This window comes from Neomonachus schauinslandi, chromosome 5 (assembly GCF_002201575.2).
Source record: "Neomonachus schauinslandi chromosome 5, ASM220157v2, whole genome shotgun sequence".
NCBI lineage: Eukaryota > Metazoa > Chordata > Mammalia > Carnivora > Phocidae > Neomonachus > Neomonachus schauinslandi.
In genome coordinates, this window is record NC_058407.1 from 73,665,016 (window position 1) to 73,680,090 (window position 15,075).

General features: G+C 39.0%; 1 protein-coding gene across 1 annotated transcript; it reads left to right on the forward strand.

The window, feature by feature from the left end:
- Positions 1-8,527: 8,527 nt before the first annotated feature.
- On the forward strand, positions 8,528-11,496 carry LOC110580711 (serine/threonine-protein phosphatase 2A 56 kDa regulatory subunit delta isoform). Its single transcript, XM_021690382.2, is given in 2 exon segments — positions 8,528-8,664; positions 8,666-11,496. Coding segments are annotated over 2 exon segments (1,803 nt in total). The 5' UTR covers positions 8,528-8,634; the 3' UTR covers positions 10,439-11,496.
- Positions 11,497-15,075: the final 3,579 nt, after the last annotated feature.

The following is a 15,075-nucleotide window of genomic DNA, read 5'->3' on the forward strand; positions in this document are numbered from 1 at the left end:
CCAAGAGAGAGTGGCATAATATATTCAAAATGCTGAAAAGAAAAAAAAAAAAAAAACCTGCAACCAAGAATACTCTATCCAGCAAGACTATCATTCAGAATGGAATGAGAGATAAAGAGTTTCTCAGATAAATAAAAGTTAAAGGAATTCACCATCACTAAATCAGCCCTACAAGAAATTTTAAAGGGGATTGTGAGTGGAAGAAAAGCCATAAGCAAGAGTAAGAAAAGTAGGAAGCACAAAAATATCTATAAAAGTCAGTCAAGGGATTCACAAAATAAAAGGGTATAAAGTATGACACCATATACCTAAAAGGGGGAGGTTGGTAAAAATTTACTGCTTTTAGAATGGATTCAAACTTAAGCAACTATCAAATTAAAATAGACTGCTACATGCAGAAGATGTTATATACAAACCTAATGGTAATCACAAACCAGAAACCAGTAATTGATACACAAAAAATAGAGAAAGGAATCCAAGTATATCACCAAAAAAAAGCCAGCAAACCATGAGAGAAGAGTTCAAGAAAAGAAAGGAATAGAGAAGAACTACAAAAATAACCATAAAACAAGTAACAAAATGGTAATAAGTACACACCTATCAAAAATTACTTTGAATGTAAATGGACTTAATGCCCCAATCAAAAAAACATAGGGTGATGGAATATATAAAAAAGCAGTACCCATCTATATGCTACCTACAAGAGCCTCATCTCAGACCTAAAGACACATGCAGATTGAAAGTGAAGGAATGGGGATGGATTTATCATGTAAATGGAACTGAAAAGAAAGCTGGAGTAACAATACTTATATCAGACAAAATAAACTGTAAGACAGGAGATAAAGAAGGACACTACATAATCATAAAGGGAACACTCCAACAAGAAAATATAATAATTGTAAATATTTATGCACCCAACATGAGAGCACTCAAATATATAAAGTAGCTAATAACAAACATAAAAGAAGTAATTGATAGTAACACAATAATAGTAGGAGACTTAACATCCCACTTGTATAAATAGATCATCTAAATAGAAAATCAACAAGGAAACAATGGCTTTGAATGACCCTTGGACCAGATGGTTCTAACAGATATATTCAGAACATTCCATCCTAAAAGAGTGGAATAACATTCTTTTCAAATACACATGGAACATTCTTTTCAAGTGCACATGGAACATTCTCCAGAATAGATCACATGTTAGACCACAAAACAAGTCACATGTTAGGCCACAACACTGAAACTAGAAACCAACCATAATAAAAAGTCAGAAAGAATAAAAATACATGGAGATTAAACAACATGGTTCTAAATGATGAATGGGTCAACCAAGATATCAAAGAGGAAAACGAAAAACACATGGAGACAAATGAAAATGAAAACACAATGGTCCAAAATCTTTGAGATACCACAAAAACTGGGAATTTTATAGCAATACAGGCCTGCTTCAGGAAGAAAAAAAAATCTCAAATAATCAACCCAACCTTACACTTAAAGGAGAAAAAGAAGAACAAACAAAATCTAAAACCAGTAGAAGGAAGGAAATAATAAATATTAGAGCAGAAATAAATGAAATAGAAACTAAAAACAACAACAACAAAAAAAATTACAACACAAACCCAATAGAATAGATCAATGAAACAAGGAATTGGTTCTTTGAAAAGATCAAGAAAAATTGATAAACCTTTAGGCAGACTCATAAAAAAAAAGGACTTGTATTAACAAAATTAGAAATGAAAAAGGAGAAATAACAGACATCAGAAATACAAAGGATTATAAGAAAATTTTATGAAAAATTATACGCCAACTAATGGGACAACCCAGAAGAAATGGATAAATTCCTAGAAAAGCATAATCTCCCTAACTAAATCAGGAACAAATACAAAATTTGAACAGATTTTTTAATTTTTAATTTTAATTTACAAATTTTACCAGCAATGAAATTAAATCCGTAATAAAAAAAATTCCCAGAAAAACAAAAATCCCAGACCATACAGATCATAGGTGACTTCTACCAAACATTTTTTTTAAAGATTTTATTTATTTATTTATTTGAGAGAGAGAATGAGAGAGAGAGAGCATGAGATGGGGGAGGGTCAGAGGGAGAAGCAGACTCCCTGCTGAGCAGGGAGCCTGATGTGGGACTTGATCCCGGGACTCCAGGATCATGACCTGAGCCAAAGGCAGTCGCTTAACAAACTGAGCCACCCAGGCGCCTCTCTACCAAACATTTAAAGAAGAGTTAATACCTATTCTTCTCAAACTTTTCCAAAAAATAGAAGAGGAAGGGAAGCTTCTTAATTCATTCTTTGAGGCATGCATTGCCCTCATACCAAAACCAGATAAAAACACCACAAAAAAAGAACTATAGGCCAATATTTCTGATGAACATAGATATAAAAATCTTCAATAAAATATTAACAAACTGAATCCAATAATACATTAAAAATTTCACTCCCAAAGATCAAGTGTGATTTTATTTATTTATTTATTTATTTATTTAACAGAGAGAGAGAGAGAGAGCTTAAGCAGAGCGAATGGCAGAGGGAAAGGGAAAAGAAGCATCCCTGTTGAGCAGGGAACCAGATGTGGGGCTCGATCCCAGGACCCTGGGATCATGACCTGACCTGAAGGCAGCCACTTACCCAAATGAGCCACCCAGGAGCCCCGATCAAGTGTGATTTATTCCAGGGATGCAAGTGTGGTTCAATATTCACAAATCAATCAATGTGATACATCACATCCACAAGAGAAAGGATAAAAACTGTGTGATCATTTAATAGAAGCAGAAAAGGCATTTGACAAAGTACAACATCCATTCATGATAAAAACCCTCAACAAAATAGTTTAGAGAGAATATACCTCAACATTATAAAGGCCATATATGAAAAACCCACAACTAATATAATACTCAATGGTGAAAAACTGAGAGCTTTTCTCCTAAGATTAGAAACAAAAAAAGAAAGTGTCCACTCTCACTGCTTTTATTCAATAGAGCACTGGAAGTCCTAGCCACAGCAATCAGACAAGAAAAAGAAAAGGCATACAAATCTGTTAGGAAGAAGTAAAACTTTCACTATTTGAAGATGACACGATATCATTTATAGAAAACCCTAAGGACTACACCAAAAAAAACTACTAGAACTGACAAATACATTCAATAAGGTTTCAGGATACAAAGTCAATATACAGAAATTGGTTGCAATTCTATACAGTAATAATGAAGTAGCAGAAATAGAAATTAAGAAAACAATCCCATTTACAATTGCACCAAAAATAATTAAATATCTAGGAATAAATTTATCCAAGGAGATAAAAGGCCTATACTCCAAAAACTATAAAACATCACTGAAAGAAATCAAAGATGACATAAACAAATGGAAAGATATCTGTGTTCATGGGTTGGGAGAACAAATATTCTTACAATGCCCATACTACCCAAAGCAATCCTCAAATTTAATGCAATCCCTTTAAAAATACCAACAGCATTTTCCACAGAACTAGAACAAATGAACCTAAAATTTGTCTGGAGCCACAAAGACCCCGAATAGCCAAAGCAATCTTGAAAAAGAACGAAACTGGACTATCACAATCGCAGATTTCAAGATATGCTACAAAGCTGTAGTAATGAAAACAGTATGATACTGGCATAAAAACAGACACATGGACAAATGGAACAGAATAGAAAACCCAGAAATAAACCCTCAATTATATGGTCAATTAATCTTTGACAGAAGAGACAAGAATATCCAATGGGAAAAAGATAGTCTCTTCAACAAATGGTGTTGGGAAAACTGGACAGCTACATGCAAAAGAATGAAACCAGACCACGTATACCACACAAAAAAATAAGCTCAAAATGGATTAAAGACCTAAATGTAAGACCTAAAACCATAAAAATCAGAGAAGAGAGCACAGATAGTAATTTCTTTGACATTGGCTGTACCAAAATTTTTCTAGATGTGTCTCCTAAACCAAGGGAAACAAGAGCAAAAAATAAACTATTGGGACTACATCAAAATAAAAGGCTTCTGCACAGGAAAGGAGTGGATCAACAAGACAACCTACTGAATGGGAGAAGTTATTTATAACTGACATCCAATAAAGGGTTAGTATCCAAAATATATAAAGAATTTATACAACTCAATATTCAAAACCCAAATAATCCAATTAAGAAGTGGACAGAAGATATGAACAGACATTTCTCCAAAGACACACAGATGGTCAACAGACACATGAAAGATGCTCAACATCACCCATTATTAGGGAAATACAAATCAAAACCACAATGAGATATCATCTCACACTTGTCAGAATGGCAAAAATCAAAAACAGTAGAAATAGCAAGTGTTGGTAAGTATGTGGAGAAAAAGGAGCCTTGTGCACTGTTGGTGGGAATGCATACTGGTTCAGCCACTGTGGAAAACAGTATGGAGGTTCCTCAAAAAATTAAAAATGGAATTACTGTATGTTCTAGTAATTCCACTACTGGGTATTTACTCAAGGTACACAAAAACACCAATTCAAAAGGATGTATGCCCCCCTATGTTTATTGCAGCATCATTTACAATAGTCAAATTATGGAAGCAACCCAAGTGTCCATCACTAGACAAATGGATAAAGAAGAGGTGGTATATATATAATTGGATATTACTCAACCATAAAAAAGAATGAAATCTTGCCATTTGCAACAACATGGATGGCTCTAGGGGTATAATGCTAAGTGAAATAAGTCAGTCAGAAAAAGACAAATACCATATGATTTCACTCAAATGTGAAATTTAAGAAACAAAACAAAGAAAAAAGGAGACAACCAAAAAATCAGACTCTTAAATATAGAGAACAAATGTGGCTATACCAGAGGGCAGGGGGAATGGGGGATGGGTGAAACAGGTGAAGGGGATTAAGAGTACAGTTATCATGATGAGCACTGAGTAAGGTATAGGATTGTAGAATCACTGTATTGCGCACCTGATACTAATATAACACTGCATGTTAATTATACTGAAATTAAAATTAAAAAAGAAAGCCATTTAAAAAAAGATATGACATCAACCTTCCAGAGCATAAATTAAAAAATGACACTTTATAGTCATCTAATAAGGCCAACTTAACTGTGACATCAAAACAGGAAAATGACATTAGAAGAAGGATAATTATAGGCAAATTTTACCAAAATCAGGGGAAAAAATTCCTAAACAAAATATGAGCAAATTAAATCCATACATATTTAAAAAAGATCATACCTGTTGATTAAGTTGATTTTGTTTCAGGTTTGAAGATTTGGTTTAAAAAATATTTTTTGAATGAATGATCATTGTGGGAAATTACTCAGGACTCTTATTCTTTCATTATGCATGCATTAAATAAACAAGGTTGTACATGTTTCAATAAATTTAGGAATGCAGGAATTTAAGTACTACTATTGCTTTGCATATTATAAATAATAGCATTTTTTTCTCTCTGCTCTGGTACAGTGATGGTGCAAAAATTTAAAAAATGGAAAGATAGAGATTACACAATGAGACCCACACATATATGGCCATTTGTATTAGTCAGTGGTTGCACACAGAGCTTTGAGAAATGGGTAATTTTTCAACAAATCATTCTGAAGTATTCAAATATCCATGAAAGGAAAATAAATTTTGACCACTCAACCATGATAAAAAATCAGTTCCACGTAGATTAAATGTTAAAGGCAAAACAATAAAGCTTCCAGAGTATAATATAGTACACCTTTATCATTTTAGTAAGAATAAATACTCTTAAAAGAAGCCCTAATGAATTTTATGTTATGTATACTTTATCACAATAAAATTAAAAATATCTGCTATATTAAATAGGATCCCTAAGGTGCAAAAAAAAGCCCTAATGTAAGAAAATGATAAAATGACTACATTGAAATTGAAATTATGAATTACTATTCTTTGTATTCACCAGTAAAACAGTGAAAAGGCTTGCCACAGAATAAGAGGAATTGTTTTAAATGTGTTACTCACAAAAAGTTTGTTTTGTAGAACATATAAAAACTTTTTTTACAAGTCAATTTTTAAAAAATTAAGAAGACAGTCAACCTAAAAGAAAAATGAGCATGAGATTTTAACAGACCTTTCACCAAAGAGAAATTGGAATGACCAATAAACATATGAAAATTGTTTGTTCTCATTAGGAATCAGGAAAATGTATATTAAAGCTTCATGAGAGACCTCTGACTACTCGTAAGAAAGCTGAAAATTGAGAGCAAGTGTTGGTGAGTATATGAGCAAAAGGAACTCTTATGCACTGCTGTTGTCCACCATAAATGTATTGAAACATTTGAAAAAGAGTTTTTCAGTAGTTCCTAAAATTGAATATATACATACTTTATCACAAAGAAGTTGCAAAGTTGAATAAAGAAGTTATACACCAAAACATGTATAAACATAGGCACCAAGAGATATGTATAAAATTGTACAAGGCTGCATTATTCATAATAGTTCAAAGCTGGAAACAAATCAATTGTCCATGAATAAAATGATACACAATACATTCACAAAATGCAATAATACCTTTCAATGAAGTGAATTATTACCTGTGGTAATATAGATAAAACTCAGAAATACAAGGTTGAGCGGAAGATGCCAGACATAAAATGAGGCAATTTCCAGAAATGAAATAAAAGAAATCAGAGACTCTACATCCAACTAGGATATGTTTCAAGCATCAAACATACAGAAAAACAATTTTAAACATGCATGAACTGAAGGGATATTTTACCTATGAGCTCTTATTGAGATACCTAGTAGGCGATGCACTTCACCCAACAAAGAGATAACTAGGAAACCAGCAAAAGAACTGATGCACTTAATATACTTAATTGTAGAACTAAAACGTTGTGGTAAGAGTGGAAAAATAAGTATACGAACGTTACATGTTCTGAGAAATAATAAAGTAATAAAACTAATTTTGTCACATATGTAGATTTGTGTGTCTACCACTACAATTACGATACAGAACAGTCCCATCACAAGGATCCCTTCTGCTGCACTTGTGTGGCCAGCTACCTTTCTCCCGTCCTCCACTCTGGCAACCCACTAACTGGATATTTTTAAAGCAATAATTAGAAAAAAATTATCACCTTAAAGACATTCATGCACATTTTTTAGTACAGTTAGAGAAGCTGATACTAAAACCCATACATAAAAATAAGTATGCAGGAATAGCTAGGAGTCTCTGAAAATGAAAATTAATGAGAGGGAACAGGCCTTCCAGATATGGAAATAGACTATAAGGTGTTTATGATTAAAAATGTTTGGTCTTGATACAAGAAAAGACAGACAGTCAAATGAAATAGGATAGTTCAGAATATGGAAATTGAGTACATATTAAAACTAGCATTGCAAATCACTAGGGTAAACTTTTAACTAGATGGTGCTTGGATAACTGGATGGCCGTTTGTAAAATAAAAAAAAAAATAGATATATACACCTCACTCCATATAGAAGAATAAACTCCAGATTGAAAAGTGATATAATTGGGAGAAAAAGGCTGAAACCTAGTAGGAAGGGCAGGGGGAAAGATAGGTGTAAAAGAGGCTAACTAGGGTTCAAAATCTGTTAGTAAAAGAAAAGTTCGTTTAACTACATTGAAAAAAAAAAAAATACTTCTGCATGGCCAAAATACCATCGTAAGCAAAGTTGAAAAACAACTGACATACTGTAAGTAAATAAGTACAACGCATAAAATAGATTGAGGAATATTAAAACTAATATAAAAGTACTCTTAAAAATTGAGAGGAAAGGGCGCCTGGGTGGCTCAATTGGTTAAGCAACTGCCTTCGGCTCAGGTCATGATCCTGGAGTCCCAGGATCGAGTCCCTGGATCGAGTCCCGCATCGGGCTCCCTGCTCGGCGAGGAGCCTGCTTCTCCCTCTGACCCTGCCCCCTCTCATGTACTCTCTCTCATTCTCGCTCTCTCAAATGAATAAATAAATCTTTAAAAAAAAAAAAATTGAGAGGAAAAAGATCAGAAACTTGATAGAGAAATGGGCCAAAGGAAAAAAAAATCATGTAAAAGAATGATATAAAATGATATAAAAAGGGCCTTAAACATATAAGATGGGTTCAAGTTCAGTCAGGTTTAGTGCAAATTAAACTACACTAAGATCCATTTCTCAACAATTACAGTGCCAAAAATTCAAGACCAGCAGGCAATACTCTGTTCGACAAGGCTTGGGAAAACAGGCACTCTCATACATTGCTAATAGGAATGTAATTTGGTGCATCCCTTAAGGAAGGTAATTTGACATTATGTGACAAAACTGTATTTGGATTTACCTTTGGGCCAGCAACTGCACTTTTAGAAATTTAGACTTAGTGTATCTAGGTTAATGGTGTATGGGAGTTCTTTGTTTATTTTCTTCTATATCAAAATAAACTTTAACAAAACTATTCTATGGTGTTAACAATCAAATAGTATGTTTGGGAAGGACTGTTTGGGAGGGTAGATAAGGAGGTTCTGTAGGAATCACCGCTCGACCCGGGCGCAGCGCGCAGGCGGTGGCGAGGAGACGCCGAGCGGGCCGAGTGCGGCCGAGCAAAGCCGGAGCCGGAGCGGGGCCGCAGGAGCCGGGCTGGGTCCGGACGGGCCGAGATGCCCTATAAACTGAAGAAGGAGAAGGAGCCCCCCCAAGCTTGCCAAAGGCACGGCCAAGCCCAGCAGCTCGGGCAAGGATGGTGGAGGCGAGAACGCCGACGAGGCCCAACCCCAGCCTCAACCGCAGCCGCAGCCGCAGCCCCAGCCCCCGTCATCCAACAAGCGTCCCAGCAACAGCACGCCGCCCCCGACGCAGCTCAGCAAGATCAAGTACTCCGGAGGGCCCCAGATCGTCAAGAAGGAGCGACGGCAAAGCTCATCCCGCTTCAACCTCAGCAAGAATCGGGAGTTGCAGAAGCTTCCTGCCCTGAAAGATTCGCCCACCCAGGAGCGGGAGGAGCTGTTTATCCAGAAGCTACGCCAGTGCTGCGTCCTCTTTGACTTTGTCTCAGATCCGCTCAGTGACCTCAAATTCAAGGAGGTGAAGCGGGCAGGACTCAACGAAATGGTGGAGTACATCACTCATAGCCGCGATGTCGTCACTGAGGCCATTTACCCTGAGGCGGTCACCATGTTTTCAGTGAACCTCTTCCGGACGCTGCCACCTTCATCGAACCCCACCGGGGCCGAGTTTGACCCGGAAGAGGATGAGCCCACCCTGGAAGCTGCCTGGCCGCATCTGCAGCTCGTGTATGAGTTCTTCTTACGTTTCCTTGAGTCTCCTGATTTCCAGCCAAACATAGCCAAGAAGTATATCGACCAGAAGTTTGTCCTTGCTCTCTTGGACCTGTTTGACAGTGAGGATCCTCGAGAGCGGGACTTCCTCAAGACCATCTTGCATCGCATCTATGGCAAGTTTTTGGGGCTCCGGGCTTATATCCGTAGGCAGATCAACCACATCTTCTACAGATTCATCTATGAGACAGAACATCACAACGGGATTGCCGAGCTCCTAGAGATCCTTGGCAGCATCATCAACGGCTTTGCCTTGCCCCTTAAGGAAGAGCACAAGATGTTCCTCATCCGTGTCCTGCTTCCCCTTCACAAGGTCAAGTCCCTGAGTGTCTACCACCCTCAGCTGGCTTACTGTGTGGTACAGTTCCTGGAGAAGGAGAGCAGCCTCACAGAGCCGGTGATTGTAGGACTTCTCAAGTTCTGGCCCAAGACCCACAGCCCCAAGGAAGTCATGTTCCTGAATGAGCTAGAGGAGATTCTGGATGTCATTGAACCTTCAGAGTTCAGCAAAGTGATGGAACCACTCTTCCGCCAGCTTGCCAAGTGTGTCTCCAGCCCCCATTTCCAGGTGGCAGAGCGTGCCCTCTATTACTGGAACAATGAGTACATCATGAGCCTGATAAGTGACAATGCTGCCCGAGTCCTCCCCATCATGTTCCCCGCCCTCTACAGGAACTCCAAGAGCCACTGGAACAAGACAATCCATGGACTGATCTACAATGCCCTGAAGCTGTTTATGGAGATGAATCAGAAGCTATTTGATGACTGCACACAACAGTACAAGGCAGAGAAACAGAAGGGCCGGTTCCGAATGAAGGAAAGAGAAGAGATGTGGCAAAAGATCGAGGAGCTGGCCCGACTTAATCCCCAGTACCCCATGTTTCGAGCTCCTCCACCACTGCCTCCTGTATACTCGATGGAGACGGAGACCCCCACGGCAGAGGACATCCAGCTTCTGAAGAGGACGGTGGAGACAGAGGCTGTGCAGATGCTAAAGGACATCAAGAAGGAGAAGGTGCTGCTTCGGCGGAAGTCAGAGCTGCCCCAGGACGTGTACACCATCAAGGCGCTGGAGGCACACAAGCGGGCGGAGGAATTCCTAACTGCCAGCCAGGAGGCTCTCTGACCCCCTCACCGTCCTACTACAGGGCCACGGCCCACTCAGCCCTGGGACGCTGCCCTAGCCCTCCACCCTCTGCTCCCCACTGGCTGACTTGGGGCAAGGCAGTGCCTCTCTAGCTACTCTAGGGAGGGGATGTGGCACTTGAAGCGGGGACCCTCACACAGTGGTCCCTCTTCTCCCCCAAATGTGTTCATGCCTCCCTGTGGCTAGTACAGACAGGCTGAGCACTGAGATCCTCAGTACTCAGACAACTTGGGGATGCCTGTCTCCCTCCTGCTCCCAACCCCACAGCTACCTGAGGCTGCTCTGAGAAATACACACAGGAATTCATATGCTCCTCTCCCCTTCCCTTCACCCTCATTTGAACTCCAGGTGTCTCTCCTTCTCTCCCTCCCCTGCAGAAGCATATAGGGAGCAGTAGGAGGTTACTCTCACCAAAGTTATGTCAAGCCCCATTGGCCCCTGGAGTAGCTGGTGGGGAGCCAACCCCCAACAGGCACAAATAGGCCCCCGGCCCCAGTAGTGTGCAGGCTGATGGGGTTGAATTACTTTCTTTTACCCCCTGCCTGACCAAGACAACATGGGAGGTCAAAAGGAGAAAAGCATAGGCTATGGACCATAGGTGATGAATATAGGGCCCAGATGGACCAAGAGAAGGGGGTGAACAAACACCCTACCCTGTGCCCCCTCTATGGTGAGCAGCAGCCCTGGGATTACAGACATGGAAGGGACCACCCTGGGGTTGACTGCTTTCCTGTGCTGTTGGTTCCCAAAGCTAGGAGGAGGCAGGGAGCAGTGCCCCAAGCATGGCTCCCCGAACACCTATTTATTTCCTTGTTTATGCTGATGATGGGCAGGCCCCCACTTGTCCCTTTCGGACACCTTGGAGGGGCAAGGGGCTGAGGAGGGCCAGACCCAGGTCCCAGGGGCCCAGGCAGTGCAGCTTTTGGCTGTGTACATAGGGTGCTTTATTCTCCACAGAGTGATACATGCTAAGATGGGTTGGGCTTGGGCCGATGTCCCCATATGTACAGAACTGAATAAAGTGGGTCTCTGAGAAAAAAAAAAAAAAAAAAGGAGGTTCTGTAGTACTGACAGTATTCTATTCCTTAATTTGGGTGGCCACATAGGAATTCATTTTGCTACAATTCATTGGAGTGAATATTTATGTGTTGCACACTTTTCCATAAATATGATATATTTTAATAAGTTAACAGACTATATTCTAGTTGTAAGCCCCCTGTTTTTACTGAACAGAATGAACTATATTAATATTCCATTATGTGAAAAATACTAAATTGTGTACCTTTGATGATCATCATTTGGGTTTTTACCAGTTTGGAGTTATGAAGAACAATGTTTACATGGATTTTCTATAAGACTATCTCTAGGGGAAAAAAAAAAAAAAAGACTATCTCTAGGGATGTATTCTTGTAAGAGGACTAAGTCATAGGATGAATACATGTCCAACTTTATATGATAATGTCAATTGTTGTCCAAACTGTTCTTGCCAATTTACTCTTCTGGCAATGATTTATAGCAATTTCTCTTGATTCATAATCTCTTTACCAAAAAGTATTAGCAAACCTCTTAATTTGTGCCAGTTGATGGATGAGAAGTACTTGGAAATTGCTTCAGTTCCTATGTGCTCATCAATATCATAAAAAAAAATGTGTTTGTGCCAGATATATACATATTTTTTAAACCAGAAGTGACAATCAGAGAAATGGTGTATTTTATTGTCAGACGGTCAAGACCAGTAATTTTTAGGATTTGCCCTCCTTGTCTCCTCATCTCCAAAGTATTACATATGTTTTAAGAGACTTTTGTGGCAGCAACTATGGGTAGGGTGTCTGTTTCATGACAGTCCTTTGTATTTATGTTGGTATCTCTTGAGCTTGACAGTCCCATCTGCTCCTTGGGCAAGGCTCTTTCTCTTCGTTGACACCCACTAGGTGTCTGTGTTCCCTCCCTGTCTCTGGCTGCTTGATCTATATTGCAGCAGCTCTCTCTTGTCATCGAGAAACCTCTTCAAGGTCCACAAATCTTTTCACCTCACTTTCATAACATTTTCAAGAGCACAGAAAAATTATGCTATTCTCCCATATCACTTCAAGGTTGAAAAACTTGATGAGGCTGTCCTTGACCCCCCCTATACAGCCATCCCCGTCAGAATGGAAGCTTTTTCAAGGCTCCTACTCCCATGGGCTCAGACAAAAAGTCAAGCAAAAGTACTCTATTCTCATATATGCACACACTTCTGGAGATGCTACCATGGCCTCTCTTTCAGGACTGGGGCACAGAGATCCCTAGCTCCTACCAACATCTCACTCTCCTGCCACATCTCCAACCTTTTCCTTCGCACCTAAGAGAATGTTGTCTAAGTAGGGATGAGACAGAGTACATACTTCCAAATGTTTCCTGTCTTGCCCTTAGGCTTAAATATCAAGAGGACTCTGGTATCTTGTTTTCTGGTTCTGCTGTGAAAAGTTCTCTAATACTTCTAATCTAGTAGTTCTAAGAGAGTGGTAGTTCTGGGATAGCCAAAGTGGGTGGCAGTTAAGGAAGTAAACAGAGAGTATTTTATAAAATAAATACTTAAAATAAATTGATTATTGCTTTGTGCAGTGTCCTGCCGTTTAAGCAAAGTGCAGAGGCAGGTAGAATATGCAGCTGTGTTGAACCTGTTAGCCTTAATACCTGGGCTAAGCTTCTTCAAAGTTTATGACAAAAAAATGCTGCTCCTTTTCTTAGGGCAGTTGCTCTCTGACTACACTCTTTCTCCTCCATGAGGAACAGGCCCTGAAAACCAGCAGTGACAATAGCAGACATAGCACTGAATGTTCTATAAATAAGATTCTTTCTTTTTTCCATCATGTAGCAAGAATTAATACTGCCAAAAAGGAGAACGGAATAGAAGAGCTGATGCTGAGTAGCAGGACAAAGTGTGGATTTTCGCCTCCTCCCTTGATATACTCTGGTGTGTTTACTTAACAGATTCTCCAGCTTCTAAGCAAAAACCCTTTCTCTTTGGATGCTTGAATACTGTGAAAAGCTAGTTTTGAGGTTTTTTCTCTTAGGCTTCTTCTCAGAAGAGATTCCTGTGGGAGGGTGCCCCCTTCAAGTCCCTTTTGTGAAGTCATTAGTCATTTCTGTAGAGAAAGTTTATAGGTTCTTAACAGACCCTGTGTTGACGCCATTGTGATTCTAGATGTTTTGGGAAGTCCAATTGCCAAAGGGAAGTTTTGACCTGTTTGGAAACAACTTGGTTCTACGAGTAGGAACTTTTTCTTTCGGGGAAGTAAAGTTGGTAAACTTAAAGATCATTTGAGTTAGTATTTGCACATAATTATAAATAAAATATTGCCTTTGAGAAATTAACCATTAAGATTTCATTTCGTTAAGATTTAGTAAGATGAGATTCATACCAAAATGAAAACTACAAATATGTTGCCCAAGCATTCATTAATACATTTTTTGTTTGTTTTCAGCACCATACAAGACCCTGAGAAAATAAAAAGAATCAACCTGTGTGGTGGATTCATTGAGCATTATTTGACTCTTAGTATGTTCAAGAAAAAGATGGAATCAAAATAATAATAATAAGAAGGCGAACCATAAATTTTGATGATAAATGGTTGAAAGTTCTAGAGCACTAGATTTTTCCAGATTATTTCAGGCCTATATGCATCATTCAATAAGCAGCCCAGAAACGTTATGCTAAAATTTGGTTGTAGGGGCGCCTGGGTGGCTCAGTCGTTAAGCGGCTGCCTTCGGCTCAGGTCATGATCTCGGGGTCCTGGGATCGAGCCCCACATCAGGCTCCCTCCTCCACGGGGAGCCTGCTTTTCCCTCTCCCTCTTCCACTCCCCCTGCTTGTGTTCCTGCTCTTGCTGTCTCTCCCTCTGTCAAATAAATACAATCTTTAAAAATAAATAAATAAATAAATAAAATTTGGTTGTAGTTTTAAGAAACAGAAGGAAAACGGAAAGACATTCAGAAATCTTTGCCTACTTTTGATGCTATTATGTAAAAGGTCTCTTTTGTACTCTTCTTTTTTATGTCATTGGAAGTGCAAAAAGAACAAAATTTGTACATTCCAAATTTTTCAGAGATAAGGAAATTCCCTGTGTTGTTTCCACAGAGCTCTAGCTAGTTATGATATTACTGGGATTAGAAACTCCATTGAACAATGAAGACACAATTGAAAATAATATGATTCTAAAGTCACTCTTCTAGGAAAATTGATGCATACATAATACCATATAGTTAGAAAAACAATGGAAGCAAGTTTTCAAACCTTTCCTCCTGTCTTTTTGGTGTAATTTGTAAAGAAAATACTTTCCCTAGGGCGCCTGGGTGGCTCAGTTGGTTAGGCGACTGCCTTCGGCTCAGGTCATGATCCTGGAGTCCCAGGATCGAGTCCCGCATCGGGCTCCCTGCTCTGCAGGGAGTCTGCTTCTCCCTCTGACACTCTTCCCTCTCATGCTCTCTGTATCTCATTCTCTCTGTCTCAAATAAATAAATAAAATCTTTAAAAAAAAAAAAAAAAAGAAAATACTTTCCCAATTGACCATGATCTATACTTTTGAAAATATATTAAGGCAAACCTCTGTCATTGACCTTTTAGAGTTAAGATT